The sequence below is a fragment of the Microtus oregoni genome, unplaced genomic scaffold (assembly GCF_018167655.1).
Source record: "Microtus oregoni isolate MIOR12 unplaced genomic scaffold, Mior012 000043F_ref0000047, whole genome shotgun sequence".
In the NCBI taxonomy this organism is placed as follows: Eukaryota; Metazoa; Chordata; class Mammalia; order Rodentia; family Cricetidae; genus Microtus; species Microtus oregoni.
This window is the reverse complement of record NW_024543210.1, coordinates 10529202-10546521: the sequence shown is the minus strand read 5'-3', so window position 1 is coordinate 10546521 and position 17320 is coordinate 10529202. Positions and strand designations below refer to the sequence as shown.

The 17320-nt window shown below is 50.6% G+C and overlaps 1 protein-coding gene across 2 annotated transcripts in view; it reads right to left on the bottom strand.

Annotated features, from left to right (window-relative positions):
* The window catches only part of Itpk1 (inositol-tetrakisphosphate 1-kinase), a 132465-nt gene that overhangs the window by 44311 nt on the left and 70834 nt on the right, over positions 1 to 17320 (bottom strand). For both annotated transcript variants that reach the window (XM_041633385.1, XM_041633386.1), the window contains exon 3: positions 10201 to 10326. In XM_041633385.1, the coding sequence (XP_041489319.1) occupies positions 10201 to 10326 (126 nt within the window). The remainder of the gene's footprint in view (positions 1 to 10200; positions 10327 to 17320) is intronic.

Below are 17320 nucleotides of genomic sequence, written 5' to 3'. Positions count from 1 at the left end.
GTGTGAGAACAGGGGGTTCTTGCTGCCAGATGTTCTTTTTTTAAAAATTTTTTATTGCATTATACATTTTCTCTGCTCCCCTTCCTTCTTCCTCTCTCCCCTCCTACCCTCTCTGGTGACCACATGCTCCCAATTTACTCAGGAGATCTTGTCTTTTTCTACTTCCTATGCAGATCCATGTATGTCTCTCTTAGGGTCCTCATTGTTGTCTAGGTTCTCTGGGGTTGTGGAGGATTGTAGGCTGGTTTTTCCTTGCTTTATATCTAAAAGTCTTTTATGAGTGAGTACATATTATATTTGTCTTTCTGAGTCTGGGTTACCTCACTCAATATGTTTTTTTCTGGATCCATCCATTTGCCTGCAAATTTCAAGATGTCATTATTTTTTTACTGCTGTTTAGTACTCCATTGTGTAAATGCACCACATTTTCCTTATCCATTCTTTGGTTGAGGTAGGTTGTTTCCAGGTTCTGGCTATGAGAAACAAAGCTGCTATGGACATAGTTGAGCACATGTCCTTGTGGCACGATTGAGCATCCTTTGGATATATACCCAAGAGTGGTATTGCTGGGTCTTGAGGTAAGTTGTTTCCTAATTTTCTAAGAAATCGCCACAATGACATTCAAAGGGGTTGTACCAGCTTGCACTCCCACCAGCAATGCAGAAGTGCTCCCTTTACCCCACATCGTCTCCAGCATAAGCTGTCATCAGTGTTTTTGATCTTGGTCATTCTGACAGGTGTAAGATGGAATCTCAGAGTTGTTCTGATCTGCATTTCTCTGATGTTGCCACCAGACACTCTTACCTGGCATGTGGTGCTGCAGACAATGGACCCAGTGCCACATGCTTTGGACAAGTGGCCCAGGCAAGCTCAGAGGTGGGAACTGCTCTGTCAACAAGTGTGCACCTACTCATGTCACCAATCCCTGCCACAGTCAGTTTGCAGGGAAGGGGGGCGGGCAGTGTGCTCTCTCTTTCCCTTGGAAGGCTTGCAAGAATGTTCCTTTTTCTTCTATTAACATGTTTTGTTTGTACCATTCCTGAACACACACATGCATACACACAGGCACACATGTTGGCTCAGTTCATGAGGCATATGCTGTATCAACCCAGTCTGTCTAGTTTATTGTGGTCCTTCAATGTTTTTTGAATCCTGGCATACAGCAGGACTTGCTGAATGAATGAATGACTCCAGCAGTCATTTGATGACTGACTGATGCTACAATCAGTGGAAAGATGGTAGACCTGGGGCTGGAGGCCTGAGTCTACGGGTATAGATCTCATGCACATAGACATGCAGGGAGGGGCCTCAAAGGATGATGGCCTCATTCTTCCTTCTGTTCATCCCAAGAGGATCAGCTTCACACTTGCCGTGACATTATTCGTTACATGAGGTCCAGGGAAGCCAACCACTCTAGCTTGACAACTGTAGCCCACATGGGTGGCACAGATACAAACCTACATAAGCTAGAAGGATGGAGATGGGCACCACTCTGCCCCAAAAGGGTCATGAAAAGAAGCCCACAGGACAGGACAGTCCTTTAGGACTGGGAGCCCATCCCCAAGCCCAGAGAGCAGACCCCTTGGGGCTTTGGCATACACACAAAAGAGCTCTCACAGAGTTGTTGAGACCATCTCCTAAGAATCACAGTGGGAGCTGGAGAGATGGATGTTCAGCAGTTAAGAGCTTGCAGAGGACCCAAATACAGTTCCCAGCAGCCATGCCAGGAAGTTCACAATCACCAGCAACTCCAGCACAGGACCAGTGCCCACTTCTGGCCTTGAGGGCAATGTCCTCACACACACAGACACATATCTAGCCATAAAGATGACAATAATATCTTTTTAAAGAGCACCATGGCGTCTAAGCAGGGTGACACCTCCCAACAACTCCATGGCAGTGTCTGGAGGCATAGTTGGTCCTCACAATAGGGAATGTTTGAGGGTACTATTGTATCTAGAGTGTATAGATCAAACAGGTCACTAAACATCCTGGCTAGCATAGGACAGGTCCCAACAACAAAAGATTACTCAGTTCAAGCTGTCAACGGTACTGCAGCGGAGAAACTGTAGAATAATAAGTACAACCGCTCTTTTTACAACTCTAGACAATACTTCGTGGTGTTGTTTGATTATTTTTGAGGCAGCATCTCACAATCTTCCTCCTTTAGTCCCTCAAGTATTAGAGTTACAGGTGTGTAACCCCTATGACAGAAAACTTACTAAGAAACATCTTTTGTTTGTTTGTTTGCTTGTTCATTTGACTTGAGACAGTCTCTTATACCCAATCTGGGCACAAAGTCACTATGTCATTAAAAATGACCTTGAACTCCCGGTTCTTCTGCCTCCAGCTTACAAGTGCTAAGGGGATCGGTGCTTACCAATATGTTCCGCTAATAAACACATCTCTAAAATTCAGCATGCACCATAACCCTTACCCCAAGCCTAACCCTAAACCTGTCAGGTGTCAGGGTTCAGATCCTGGACAGTTAAGTGGCAGGGCTTGGGTCTTCTTCCCACTGTAGGCAGGGGACAGGGAGTGGGGGTGGGTAGGCAGGGTAGCCTACTACCAGACAAAGGCATGAAATGGAGTTCCCTCCCTCGGCAGGAAGAACAGTGCCCAGGCCCCACCACTTGGCTCAACCTAAATAAACAATGGAGAGATTGTGTGGCCATCTCCACCACGGGAGGACTGGCTGTGTGACCCAGACTTGCAGTCATCTTGAGGTTGGCCTCATGGCCACCCCAGTACCGAGTTTGCTGCTCTGGGACTGGGATGGGCCCAGTTGAGTCCCTTGGATTCTGCCAGCCGATATTTCATCAGCTCATGGCATCAGCTGGGTCAGAAGTAATCCAAGGAAATGATCGTTTCCTAGGAGACCCTGAGCCACTGACTGTGCAGCCAGCTGTGGGAAAGAGAAGGGGTGTCCACTGGCTATTGTCCAAAGTAAGCCCTTCAGGCACATGTTTAAAAAATGTGTATATTTATGTATATACACATACATATATTTGTACACCACAACCAAGCTAAACGACACTGGGCAGGTGACAGGCTTTCTCAGACTTTAGTTTTTTTGCCTGAAAAATGCATAACTAATTCCATTATCTCAATGGTTAAGATGAGGAACAGTTAGTGAGAGACACTCAGAACCCAGACAATGTGCCCACATGGTCTGTGACTAGCCAAAGGCAGACTCTGCAGGGAATCTTCTGTGACAACACAAAAATCTTTACTGGATCCCAAGCTCTGACTCTGACCCCAGAGGCCCACATACAAGCCAACAGAAGCTCAACTTAGACGTTACACAACTTCTTGTGGGTTTAGACGCTGGCTTCCTAATTGGGCTGGAAGGCCAAGAACAAGAAAACCTTTGTCCCGGGCCTTCCCCCAGCAAGATGCAGACCCTCTGCTAGTGGCTGCTCAGCACTGAAGGCTGTTGGGTTTAACTCCATGCCTGTGGTGCTCTTACATCTGTACTTGAGGGGAAAGGGTGAGTTAAGTTATGGCTTGAGAGTTGTCAGTCACACTTAGGAACGAGACAGGGTTGATCCAAGGTCACTGTCATAGGTACCCTCCCACATGTTCCCTATGTGGCAGGCAGCATGACCAGAATCCACATGGGCTGATGGGTGAGGGGCAGAGCCAGGGACCACAGCCAAGTCCCTCTGACCACCTCCTCTTAGCCCACATTTCCAAGGGCCCCTCACAGGCATGCCTCCCACTAAGAGACACTTTCATAATCACTGCCTTGTTGACTCCAATTACAATAGGGAACTCTTAAGTTGGCTGAGGTCACAGCTAAGACTAGGCACAAAGGGCTGCTGTCACTGTAGTAACGGTGTTACCAGAAGCATGCCTGAGTGTTCCAAGGGACCACAGGGTCTGCATGGACTGCGACTACTACACACCAAACACCAACAAGGAAGGTGGCTGATGCTTACTCTCTCTCTCTCTCTCTCTCTCTCTCTCTCTCTCTCGTCCCAGGCCAGGCCAGGCACTGTTTTAAGCACATGTGCATATATTAATTTATTTTATGCTAACAAAAATATTGTGGTCTATTTTAATTTTTAAAAGGGAAACAAGAGTCCTGGGCTGCTGGGCAGTGGTGGCACACGCCTTTAACCCCAGCACTTGGGAAGCAGAGGCAGGTGGATCTCTGTGAGTTCGAGGCCAGTCTGGTCTACAGAGAGAGAGTTTCAGGACAGGCTCCAAAGCTACACAGAGAAACCCTGTATCGAAAAACCAAGAGTCCTGGGCTGAGCTCAGTCCTTTGCCTGCAGGGAGAACCTACTGAGAGCAGGCATTAGCTTTGCCACCTTCTCATCTCCCTGCCATAATCAATCGGGACTGCTCCAGCATCTGAGGTCCCAAAAACCCAAGAGAGCATCAGCTAGCTAGCAGGAGGAGCCCTGAACACCATGCTCTCTGCCAGCCACCAGAAGTTGGCAATTTCAACATTTAGATGCAAGCCTGCCTGAGTGCAGACGCACCTGCTTCCTGCTGCCTGCCTCCGGGTTCCTATAGGTGATAAACAGCTCTTGGCACCTGACTGAGAACCAAGGGACCAATATGGGGGAGGGGGTGGTGGTGGTAATAAATTTGCTTCCCGAATCCTTGAGGTGATTAAAGTGCTCTTGACCCAGACTCCCTTTATATACTGAAGACCCACAGGAGGTGTGGCTTTTGTCTTGTCCTGGCAGCTGAGGGAGGGAACACTTGGGATTGAGCACGGAGCCCTGCTGGGCCTCCAGCATACACATCCATCTTCAGCCCAGACATCCAAGCTCTGGTGACTACCTAGTGTCCTGCACTGGCAAAACTCCTGAACAGGGCCTCTCTCTGCTAATCAATCTGACCTTATTATCACTATCGTATTGCTTCCCAATCTCTCTGCATGACAAAGTCCAAGTTCCACAACCTGGACCCAAAACTCTCTTGAGCTCTGGCCTTGCCACCCTACACTCCAGCCTGCTGGCTCTGGGGCACACTCCTCCATACGTGCCAGGCGGCAGCTCCTACCTCACAAACCTTCTGGCCTTCCCTGCTTCTCCGCATCCAATAGAGCTATGCACTCCACCTACCCTAAGCCACAGGGTCCACCCGACGCCGAGTTAGACCCTCCCCACAGTCCTAACACATTGTCAAAGCACACAGGCATATCTGAAACTTGTGCAGAGGGCAGTAGTGAGAACAAAGGTCCTGGCAGCAGGTAGCCCCAGGAGGGACAACAGCAGATGATGAATTATTAATTTCCAAATGATAGGAAGTAAAGGCCAGGGTGGGGAGGGCTTGGGACAGGAGCTGTATCTACTATTGGGAGGAAGGAGGTCCTCAGGAAGGGGATCTTGGCTGTAAGAGACGCCTGCGCACAGGGCAGGCAAGAGTCAGGCTTGAGCAGCTGTTGTGGAAAGTTAGTGTGGCAAGGAAGAGTTAGGAGGACCACATGAGGATGACTTTAAAGAATGTGTTCAGAGCCAGGCAAAGTGGCGCACACCTTTAATCCTAGCATTTGGGAGGCAGACAAAGGCAGATTGCTGAGCTCGAGGCCAGCCTGAGCTATGTAGTGAGACCCTGTCTTAAAAAAAAAAGAAAAACAGAAAAAAAAAAACAGACAAACAGATGGTGTCCAGGAATACTGGAGACAACTGACCTCCTTCCAGATGATCAATATGGAGAGGAAGGGCTGAGGAGTCAGGCGAACTGGTAAAATGCTCACCTTACAATGAATGAGAACCTAAGTTCAATCCCAAGGATATGAGTGAGTGAGTGAGTGAGTGAGTGAGTGAGTGAGAGAGAGACAGACAGACAGACAGACAGAACCAAGCATGGCAGCATATACTTAAAATCTCAGTGTTGGCGAGGCAGATCCCTAGAGCTGGCTAACCAGCCAATCTAGCCTACATGGCAAGTTCCAGGCCAAAGAGAGACCCTGAATCAAAACAAAAAAGTCACATCACGATGTATGTATATGTACACACATGCCCACAAACTCATACACACGAGCACACGCACACACACAAATGATGGGGAAAAAGCATCAGTTTGGATTCAGGTTCCCCTTTAACCTTATCAGGGACTACCCCCGAAAGAGCCACATGCTTGGTGGGTGACAACTGGCATACTCTACCTAGGGAGATTCTGGAGCCCAAAGGCTCCATACCCTTGCAATCATACTAGAAAGTTGATATCAAAAGTGACAAGACAGAAGGAAAAGACAAGAGGCCCAAGGTCCCTCTGTACCAGTCACACCCATCCCCACTGGCCCAGGAGGGCCCTGGGGGACCTTTGCCCATGTCTGTGCACAGATAACCAAGTCTCAGGCAGTGGGCAAAGGCGCCAGACTGCAGGTTCCACATGACCCTTGGAACAGAAAAACAACTGACTCATCCCAGTGATCCTCCATTGTGAGGTTAATCCAAAAGGAAAACTGACTGGAGGTGGTTCCCATGGCAACCAACTTGCCTGGCCTGCATATGCACCAGGCCCACACCCGCCCACTTGCTTACCTGGACACAAGGAGGGAGCTGGCCATAGTTACAAACCTCCCTTCCCTGAGGACCAGAGGCTCGGGACAGCATCCACAGAACACTGTGCTCTAGGGCTATCAGGAACATCTCCAAACTCCATCATTTTCCACAACGGTTCCCTGGGGACCTGAATACAGATGGGGCCCTTTTGGCAGAGCCCTGACTGGGGCAGGGCCCCTTTACTTGGCTCTGTTGCACACACACTTAAGGAGGGGGTCTCTCTCTCTGCACACCGGGCTTTGGGTGCTGCTTCTTGCTCCTGAAATCAATATGCCTATTATGACATCCCTGTCCCTCCTGGGTCCCAAGCCAATGCCTTCTTGCTAATGTCCAACAGACAAAATTAAACAAGAGTTTGGAAATGAAAGCTGTGGCATGGTCAAGGTCAAGTGTCAAATCCCAGGTCCCTGTGGCTTGGCTTCTGACCTTGTGCCTCTCAGGGAGATGATCAGGTCAGTACTGACAGCTCCAAGCTCCCTGCCCCAAGAGTCCTAATCCCCAGACATCATCCTGAGTCCCTCAATCTGTCTTAGGCTGGTGTCACTGTGTCCCTATCATCCCATCGCACCCCCCCTCCACCACCACATACACTCCTGCTAACCTCCTGGGGCCTCTGAGGAATGCAGCCTGATGCTTTTTCAAAAAGAGCTGGTCTCTTCCCCAGGAAGACCGTCCTGGTCTTTATCATGTATCTGGCTTCTTGCTGAAACAGACTGCTCTAAGAATTTTCCCCAGAAATACCCATCCTAGACAAGGGGTTAGCAACGTGTGTGCTCCCCAAATGTCAGGCTCCAGGGACCAGCCAAGACCCTCCCTCCGAGACAGTCCATAAGCACATGTTCTCTGGAATGTTCTTTCATACACCTAGGGCAGCTGCCCTAGGCTGAGGGCTCTCCTGTATCTGGAGTACAGGGGAGGGGTCAGTGCCCTGAAGGGGCACGGAGCTAACTACTGACCAGACTAAGCCTTTACAGAAAAATGGAACTGATGGGAATGAACATGACCATGGCAACACCTGGGAAATCACAGGCACTTGGGCCACACTTGCTCCAGGAAGAAGGTGCCTCCTCCTCCTCCTCCTCATTATTATTATTAGTTTTAAAGAACTTTATTATCAGCAGCAGCATGCATATGTCTGTTGTGCCTGCATGCTTGTCTGTACACCACATGTGTGCCTGGTGTCCATGGAAGCCAGAAAGAGCGCTTTGTCTTCCTTGGAACAATATTCACAAATAGTTGTGAGCTGCCATGTGTGTGCTGGACAAACCTGGGTCCTCTGGAAGAGCGGCCAGTGCTCTTAACCGCAGAGCCCCCTCTAGCTCCAGTGTGCCATCCTAATGATGACAAATGTATACTGTCGGGGTTACAAGGCCCATGGATTTAGAGGCTGGCTCCACCTTCCGTGTGCTTAAACTATGGAGCCCTTCCTCTCCTTTGTCTCTGGAGAAGTGGCAGGGTAGGGGGACAGCAAGGTCACCAGCCATGATTCCAATGATACCCGATCACTTTCTAACTGCAGGGACCTGAGAGAGATACCTGTGGTGGTTTAAATGAGAAATGCCCCCTGTAGTCTCGGGCACATGAATACATGGTGTCACTGGGGAGGTTGAGGTGGTACGGTCTTGATGGAGGAAGGATGCGGCTGGAGGTGGGCTTCAAGAATGCAACGCCTCATCTACTTCCAGTTCACCCCTGCTTCATAGCTGAGTGGAGGGTGTGAGCTCTTAGCTCCCTACTCCGGCCGCTAGGCTGCCATCTACTGCAGTGCTGTCCCGGCACTACAGACTCTCCCTGTGAAACAGGAAGCTAAAATAAACCCTTCTGTAAGTCACTCTGGTTGTGGTGTCTCCACAGCAACAAAAAAGCGAGTCCCACATGACCCAACCTGCACCCCCTTCCTCACCTGGAGGCAGTCGGGTAGTTTACAGCAGAGTCCACATGGCGTGGCAGTGACTATCTCCTGCTGGAGTCAACGCTCTCCTTACACCTGGCCTGCTGTTCTCAGACAAGGCTTGGCAGGGTCCCTGCAAGGTGCCAGCACTGTCCTCTGTGGGACTGGCAGACATTTCGGCCTCAAAGGTCTACACAACTACCCAGGCTCTGATGTCTCGCCAGTGAACCAGTGCCTAAGGAGCTGTAGGCATAGGAATTAGCCACTAGGAGCCTCCTAGAGGACAGGAGGCATGAGTGGGGGGTGACAAAGGTGGCTGCTTCACTCAGTGACCAGAGCACCTATAGGATGGTGGGGAAGGCAGATGAATACCTGGTCACTGAGGGTGGTGTAAAAGCCACCCACAGGGAACAAGCGGAGGATTCAGGAAGTCAATTCTGAGCCCTGACCCTGCCACACCCCACACACCTCTGAGCCTTTGTTTCCTGGTTATAAAACAAAGCAGACCAGGAGACCTGCCCTGAGGGATAGAGAGATAAAATGGGCTCAGGTTGGCTGTTTTTTGGGCTAAGTCCATGCCGCGGAGAGGGGGTCAGTCAGGGCAAACCTTCCTGCTTGACTCACTCTAGAGAAGGGCCTGAAGAAGTAACTGCACAGCAGAAACCCAGGCAGTAAGCATAGCACGTACCAGCAGCAAGCACCCTCCAGGACCGAGCATGGAAGCACTTTCTGTCACTGCCCAGCTGCTCCTCCCTGCAAGTACCCATTTTACAAACAAGAAAACTGAGGTTCCACAAGGTGGAGGAGGACCATGGCCACAGCCTCAGCCTTTGAGAAGACGGAGCTCAGCAAATGAGAGGGACTTTTTAAAGAGGCCCGTGGGGACAATCCCTACCTCACTGCGGGCGGCCCTAGAATGCACGCAGGAGGCAAAGAGTAGCTGCAAGAGGTCTCCAGGAAGTGGGCGAGAGCCGTGAGATGCTCAGGGGGCTGAGGCCACCAACCCTGAACACGTGGCAGAGAGGAACACTGTCAGCAGGATGGCTGCTGTGTGACAACAGTCCCTTTGTCCTGGCCGAAGAAAGGCTCTCCAGCCTCCAATTGCTGCCGATGAAAAATGCTGGTTCAAGCACCCCGTGTCCTAGGGAGGCCCGAGAACGGCCACTATTTCAGCTGCATTTCTGCTGATAATATGACTTTGTTTCATGACCCCCGAGCTGTCTGCCAGAGGAAAGAGGACACATGGGGCAAGCCAACAGTGGCAACAGCAGCAGTTCACCCCACATGAAAACCCGAAGGTGACAGGCAGATCATCCAGGGGTCAGGATCTGGAGCTGCTTGGGAAACGGGTAGGGAGCAGGGAATACCCCTCAGGCCCATGAGAAAGGTCAAGCAAGGCATACACAATATCAAATAATACAGGGGCGTTTTCCACAAATGCAGAACAAGGTTTGAAGATTTTTAAGGAACCCTTGACCCCAGGTGCAAAAGAGGGGTCCCATCCTGGGGTCAAAATGGAGTCACCAGCCAGTGCTGAGCATACCTGCCCTGAAGACACAGAAACCTCCTGGGCTCAGCAGCTCTCTGACCACGATCAGGACATCTAACCTGGGTTACACTCAAGCCTGAGGTCCGGCCTGCAACTGAGCACTCGCTCAGGAAACCACAGCTTGCCAGGGGCAGAGCCATTTCTACAGACGCCACAGCTCTAAGCTGCATGGCCAACCTGGCCTTCCCCAACCCCCACAGGCCCCATAGCCAGGCATCAGTACCCTCACTCACTTGGAATCTGTGCACCAGTTCCAGGGACTGGCTGTCGTTCTGGTCAGCCTCGAGGATGACATCGGTCAACTTGTGGATGATGACGTCCAGAGGGCCCTGCTCCTCGATTGGCCGGCTGAGGTTCAGCTGCAAGGTGGAAACATAAGATGCGCTTCAGTGCCTGAGTCCACATCTGGGACCCCTGGGTCTAGGTAGCACCCCAGAGGGCAATCAACTGGGCCGACAGAACAAGAGCTCATGGGCCCACTACTCATCATTCGTGGTAGCTGAGGATGTTAACATGTAGGTCCATGTTTATACGTAGGATCCCCCAAAGGCAGAAAACACACAAGCAGGGGATGCCATACCCTGGCTGTACGGAGAAAGCATTTATTAAACACACCTCAACGGCTCAACCAACTAGGGCAACCAGAGCTCAGAGCGATAAAGAGAAATGACCAGTCAGTCAAAACTCCGTCTAAGCACACGTTCTTCCCCTCTAAGGAGGAGTGATGTCCTTGGCAAGCGTGGGAGTCGCTGCCTTGAGAAGGCAGGCACTTGCATTCCACCCTGAGACCGGGCTGTGTCACCCACAGCGGAGGGGTGCCCGAGCACAGAGCTGCCTTGATCAGCTGTGCACTGTGTGCCCTGCTCCGCTGAGGAATATGTTTGTTTTCTCAAGAGCACAGGGCTGGGAAAATCAAGCCTCAAGAGAGCCGGAGTGGCCAGTTGATACTCACTCAGTATCACCTGACCCCAAGCCAAGAGCACCTGCCAACAGCCGGGGCGGCCGGAGGACGCGCACTTCCTGATGCACCAGATGTCTGCCGCCAGCAGACAGCCACCACCACCTGCAAGGCCAGACTCTGGGGGCAAGTTGACGCCGGCACCTGGCTGACCCCCCCCACATGGCCTCAGCAAGGCTTCTCTGGCCAGCCCCATCCTCAAGTGCAGCTAGCTCCAGGATTCAGGGCTGGCTGTGCCCACGTCATTCATGACACAAAGCTGCTACAAATGGTCATTCTGAGGAGACGGCACACTAATGACATACATATCTGTCTCCTTTTATTCCCAACCACTATGGGAAAGGGTACCACGAACAAAGCAAGTGAGGGCAGAGAATTTTAAAATGTGCCTCGGATCTGGGTGAAAAAGAGTTCGGCTCGAATGCAAAGTAAGACCTGAAGCAACTGATCTGACCTCCCGGCCCACCCTTATCCTTTGCCCCTTGTCCACTCTGTCCCCTGCTGTCACGATCTCAAAACACACAACCACATAGCTGCTGTCCATTAACAAAACCACAGCTAGGGGCCCTGGAGGAGGGCGAGAAGAAAGGCAGGTTAGGACTCTGGTCCCTGCACCTGGGCCTCATGCCACCTTCAATCCTGGTATTTCTGCACAGCCTATCTTCTGTGGCTATAGTTACAGTTTTGGCTGCCCTGTCCCAGCAGGCCTATGGATGGTAACAATTCCCCACACTTGTTCATACTATGTATTCTGTCTTGTCGGCCCCTCAGGCCCCACTCACACCTGCTGCAGATACACCCCTATTTTAACTTCTCTGATAAGCCTTTGGAATGTGCCAGCTCTTTCCTGCTGTCCTTAGCTCCATTTTTTATGGTCAGCCAGGACAGATGTTAAAAGGTCACTCCTATTTTAAGGGGGGAAAAAAAGTACCAGAGACCTCCCAATGAGAACTCATCAAGGACCATGCTTCCCTCCCATGGTGACAATCTTGTATACCAAACAAAACAAATACAGCCAAGACACCAGACTGAGGAGCGGAAAGGACACAGCCCAAGCATCTTTTGTTGTTATTTGAAATTGGGTCTGGCTGGTCTCAAACTTAAGGTGATCACCTGACTCTGCCTCCTGGGTGTCTTCTGAGACCTCACAGCAAGACAAGGAGATGGGGATGACATTCCTATCTCCCAGGACCAGAACACCGAGAACCTAGGGAGACAAAAGGACCAACCACATCGTGTAGCTGGGAGCAGACTGAGGCCCAGCAGAAATGCCAGTGTCGGCCCCTCGGCCTCAGTTTCCTCCGAGGAAACTGAAAGGGCCTCTCTGGTTCTATACGCTGATTCCACACTACACTCTCATCCAACCCCAACAGGATCTGAAGGAAGTGGAGAAGCTACCAGAACGAGAAAAGGCACCCAAGGAACTACAGCCATGCCTGCTGGGTTCCATTGTGTCAGACACCACAAACAGATCATGACAACTATGAAGAGAGATCCCAAGAGTAACAGCAGGCACAATACCCAAGTTCAGACAGAACTATCATGCTGGTCTTCACATCTCCAGTCCTCCCTGGAATGTACTGGGGAAGTGGGCATAGTGTCAGAGCCTAAACTGGTTACTGCATAGGGCATGCTTATGTTAATTACTGTTGTTCTAGAGGTTAGGGATGGCTCTTGGGCCACTGGAGTTTGCAGGAGCAGAAACCAGCCAGGGAAAAGTCAGGGACCCCCCTGAGGCTCAGGGAAGGAGGTGGGCATCCGCCTGAGGGCTGTAGACCTGACAACTGGGGGCTGTTTGGAAAATAAGCTCCCTGTGTTCCTGGCTGCTCTGCAAAAGGTAAACAGTTGAGTCTGGAAGCCAGCCACCTTCCTTTGTGTATTTTCCAAGCATTTTTATGCCAGTAAAGCCCTTTCACGAGAACAGCAACTTGGGACACACATTAGGCCTGGTAAGCTCCACTCTGCAGCATGGCCAGCTCGCCTCCTGCCATGGCATCTCCCCCCTCCAAATCCCCTCTTCACAGGGTTTTTCTATGTAGCCCTTGCTGTCCCGGAACTCTCTATGTAGACCAAGATAGCCTTGAACTCACAGAGATCTGCACGCTGCTGTCTCCAGAGCCTTGACACCCAGCTATCTTTTCTTTTTTTATAGCTCATGCTAGTCTTGAACTTGCTGGCTGGCATCCTCCTGATTCTCCCTTCTGAGTGTCAGGGTAACAAGTGTGTGCCGCCATAGCTGGCCTTAAAGTAGCATCTCTGAGTCGTCTAAGAGAAGCTACCACCATTCTCAAGGAATGTTGTCCAGAAAGACCCTCATAGAAGCCTCAGTATCTCCCCCCTGCCCCGAGAGGAGATGGGTCCCATCAGAGACCTGGACAGTGCATGGTGGGAGTGAAGGGCCCCTGAAACCAGAACACAGCAGAGGAAACACTGCAAAGGAGAGAGTGCATCACAGAGAACCTCCACAGCAGAAAATGATACAGCCAAAGCCCAGTCTCCTAGACAGGGTGAGGGCAGGATTCAGAGATAAAGAACTTAATGTGTGTTCACCATTCTGTTTCTCTGACCACTTGGTGCCCAGAACATTCCCAGAGACTTCCTGTTCTCCCCTTGGAAGGGGTGTGATCTGTCTGTCCCTCTCCGTGAGAGTTTAGGGCATCTCAATGAAAGGCCTGACCATGGGTGTCCACTTCCAAGTCTCGCTATGCTGGACACGGTTCCATGCAGCACACAGGGTTCTGAATCCAGAGAGAACAAAGGGCTACTGTTTCTCTCTCGCTGACAAAGGCAGTCAAGTTCACGAGGGAGGGAGAGCGGGGATGGTAGGATATGGGACAAAGCTGGCAAAACCCAGTGGCCCTCCAGTCACCTCTGACTTTCAAAACAATAATACTTAATCATGCCCCACCTGGTGACCAAGCTGGGTCCTGACAATCTGCCTCCATCCCAGGTTCCAGCACCTGGAACCAGCCAGTGATGTGAGCAAGGCCGGGAAACCCATCTAACCCCTTATCTCTGGGTAGCCATGAGCATCTAAACCACACTGTGCTTCAGTTCCCCCATTCATAAAATGAGGATGCTGTCAATTAACTCTTCCACGTGCTGCCCAAGTCAAAGGTGCTCGACTCACCATAACAAACAGGAAGAATTCATAGGTTCCTCACGTCACCCATTCCCACAGGACCGCCCCCTGACTTTGCATTGCTTCCCCAGGGCTACTCTTCCCTATGCCCATGATGTGGATTGTTTGTGGATTTGGGCCCCTCAGGGGCTCTTCACTGCAAAGCATGTCCCCAACACAGGGCCATGAAGACACAGGGCCGCTAAGCTTCATCCATGGTAGGGTGTTCCTGATTTCAAAGTTCAAAAACTACAACTGAGGTGGAGTAGGAAGGAATAAGGCAGGTACAAGGACCGGCCTCCATGGCTACTGCCTTCTCAGAGCTTCAACTGCCTAAAGAAACCTCACCAGTCCGTAGCACACAGCTGCTGTATACGTGATCAGACCCTGCTCGTTATACGCAGAGATCCAAATTCCCCGCAGAGGAACACCGGGGCAGCAGTTTCCTGCTCACGATAATGGTACTTTGCTAATGAGTATGGCCCGCTCAATGAAGGTCTGCTGTCTTATCTCCCTCCCCTTACTGTTTGTATGAATTCTTCCTGTTGGTTGCAAGGTGAGTCGAGAATCACAGCCTTGGGCAGCACGTGGAAGAGTTAATTAACAGCACCCTCATTTTATGAATGGGGAAACTGAAGTACAGTGTGGTTTAGATGCTCATGGCTACCCAGAGATAAGGGGTTAGGTGGGTTTCCCGGCCTTGTTCTCATCTAGCTGGTTCCAGGTGCTGGTACCTGGGATGGAAGCAGTGTCAGGACCCAGCTTGGTTACCAGGTAGGCTCAATAAAGGTCAGGTGTTTTATCTCCCTTTCCTGATTGTTTGTATTATGACCAACACAGAAACCCCAACCCTCCGGTTGTAGCATGTCACAAGAACTCAGCACGGGTGCTGGCTCACAGTAACATCCTCAAAGTGTGTGCTCCTACACCTCAGCTCTTTGTGGTTGTTAATGACAACTGTCACCCACGCGGTGCTGTCGGGGAGCTACGCACTGTGTTCCTAACAAGCACGGAGCACATGGGGTGCAGATGAAGACACTGAGCCACACAGGGGTTCGTTCAGTGACGTGCCCAAGGGCACGGAGCTTCCGGCGAAACCCAGGTTTCTCTCCTGCTGACACCAGGCTCTGTTCACACCAAAGGGCGTGCTGGGTACCTGGGGTTTCTTCCACCTCTCCTCCCTGCATGCAGCCTGGGGGGGGGGGGGGGGTGGTTTCAGCTGTGACTTCAAATGGGATCCACTACATCAAAAGTTTTGTCTTAAGCCAAGGCTGAGTGGGACAAATGGCCTGGATCAAAGGCCTGATGCAGATCTCCAGGCTCTCTGAGAGTCCTGGGATCTGGCAGAAGAGCCTGCCCTGAGGTTGCAGTCTAGCACTGGGCCTTTCATGAATAGACCCCAAAGTAGGAAGAGACAGCAGGGTCTTCCTGTGGGTTTGATTCCAAAAACAGTCGGAGGGAGGACATGGGCACTTCCTGAATAAGCACCCAGAAAGGAGTGTCACAAGTCGTCCCTCCATCAGAAGCTTGAGTCTGGCCACCCAAACTTGTAAACTAAGCCAAGAGAGATACTGGTCATCTCAATGGCCTCTGCTCCAGATCAAAGAGGCAGGCTGGTGCCTGTATCCCCTGACCCAATTCCCCAGTTCCCCAGTGACTGTTCCTAGGGACTAGGGTAATGGGAAAATTCAATTAAGGCAGAGGAATGGACCACATTTTACCCCAGAGGAGGGCTAAGACACCTAAGACAGCGAACGGACAAGCACAGTGCCTCACGGTACTAACAGCTGAGGAACTGTGAGCCTATTTACCGCAGGCGAGGGGCCAAGCCCAGCTTGTTAGGCCTGCCCGAGTCCATGCTCTGACCTTAACATTTCCAGCAACATTCTGAGAGATAGGGTCATCCAGCAGCATGGATCAGTGGTTAAGAGTACTGGCTGCTCTTCCAGAGGACCCAGATTCAATTCCCAACACCCTCATGGCAGCTCGCAACTGTATGTAACTCCAGATACAGAGGAATCCAGCATCCTCATACAGACATAGATGCAGGCAAAACACCAATGCCATAAAATAAAAAATGAAGTAACTAATTAAGAACAACAACAAAAAAGAATTGTATTAACCATTTTCCTTTTTGACAGGACAGTTACATCATCATACAATATGGCACACAGGTTATTTTTTTAGTTAATTTTTAAAAAAAAAATGGACTGTAAGTCTTTTTTCTCATTTTATTAGTTTTCTTGTTGCCCACAGGCTCTGGGATGTGTGACCTTCCACTGAAGCATGCCCAACCTACCACAAGCCACACACTTCTCCTGATGGTTATCAATCACCAAAAGCTATGGGTGGCCTTTGTGCCTACCTCCGCTCTCCAAGCCAGGATTTTACATGGCTTGAGCTTGATGAGTGCCCGTCAGAGAAACAACTTGTCTTTTGTGAAGAGATTCTATACAGTTCTAATTAACAGCCTGTCGGGCCAGCTTATAGGAGAGACTGTGGCCAAGACAATGATGGGTGGAGCCACACCTTGGCCAGGACTGCTCAGTTATGCAAACTTCTTGCCTGATATTTAAACCTGAACCTCAGGTCAGAACCCTGGAGATGGACTTTGGAGGGGGCAGGAATGGTCACCGGACCTCTTTCTTCCTCTTCTCCCCCACGTGGCCACAAAGAAATCTTTCTCTACTTTTTATCATTACTCCTTGGTCTAATCAGTAGGTGGGTGGGCAAACCTAGCTTGCTGGAAGCTGGAGTCCAGACTCCGCCTCTGAAAGCTCCAATTACATCACAGTCATTAACACATTTAAAACTGAAGAGGGAGGAAAAAAATAAAAGCACTGAGCAGCAGGGGAAGATGGCTCAGTCTGAAAAGTGCCTGCTATATAAGCCAACCTGAGTTCAAATCCCTAGACCCTATGTAAAGGGCAGGTAAAGAGCACACATGAGTAACTCCAGGGCTACAGGTAGGAGTTAGGCAGGCAAGAAGAGCCCCACAGCGTACTGGCCAGTCAGCTTAGCTGAATGGACAAACCCCAGGTTCAGTGAGACCCTACCTCAAAAATAAGGTGGGGCATGATCAAGGAAGGCAGCTGATGTCTCCCTCTGTCTTCCACGTGCTCAAGGACACAAACACAGATACACACACAGACATACACACAGAAAAAGAGTGAGTGTGTGTGTGTGTGTGTATGAGAGAGAGAGAGAGAGAGAGAGAGAGAGAGAGAGAGAGAACGAGGAACAAAGACAATTGACAGTAATCATAAAAGCTGCA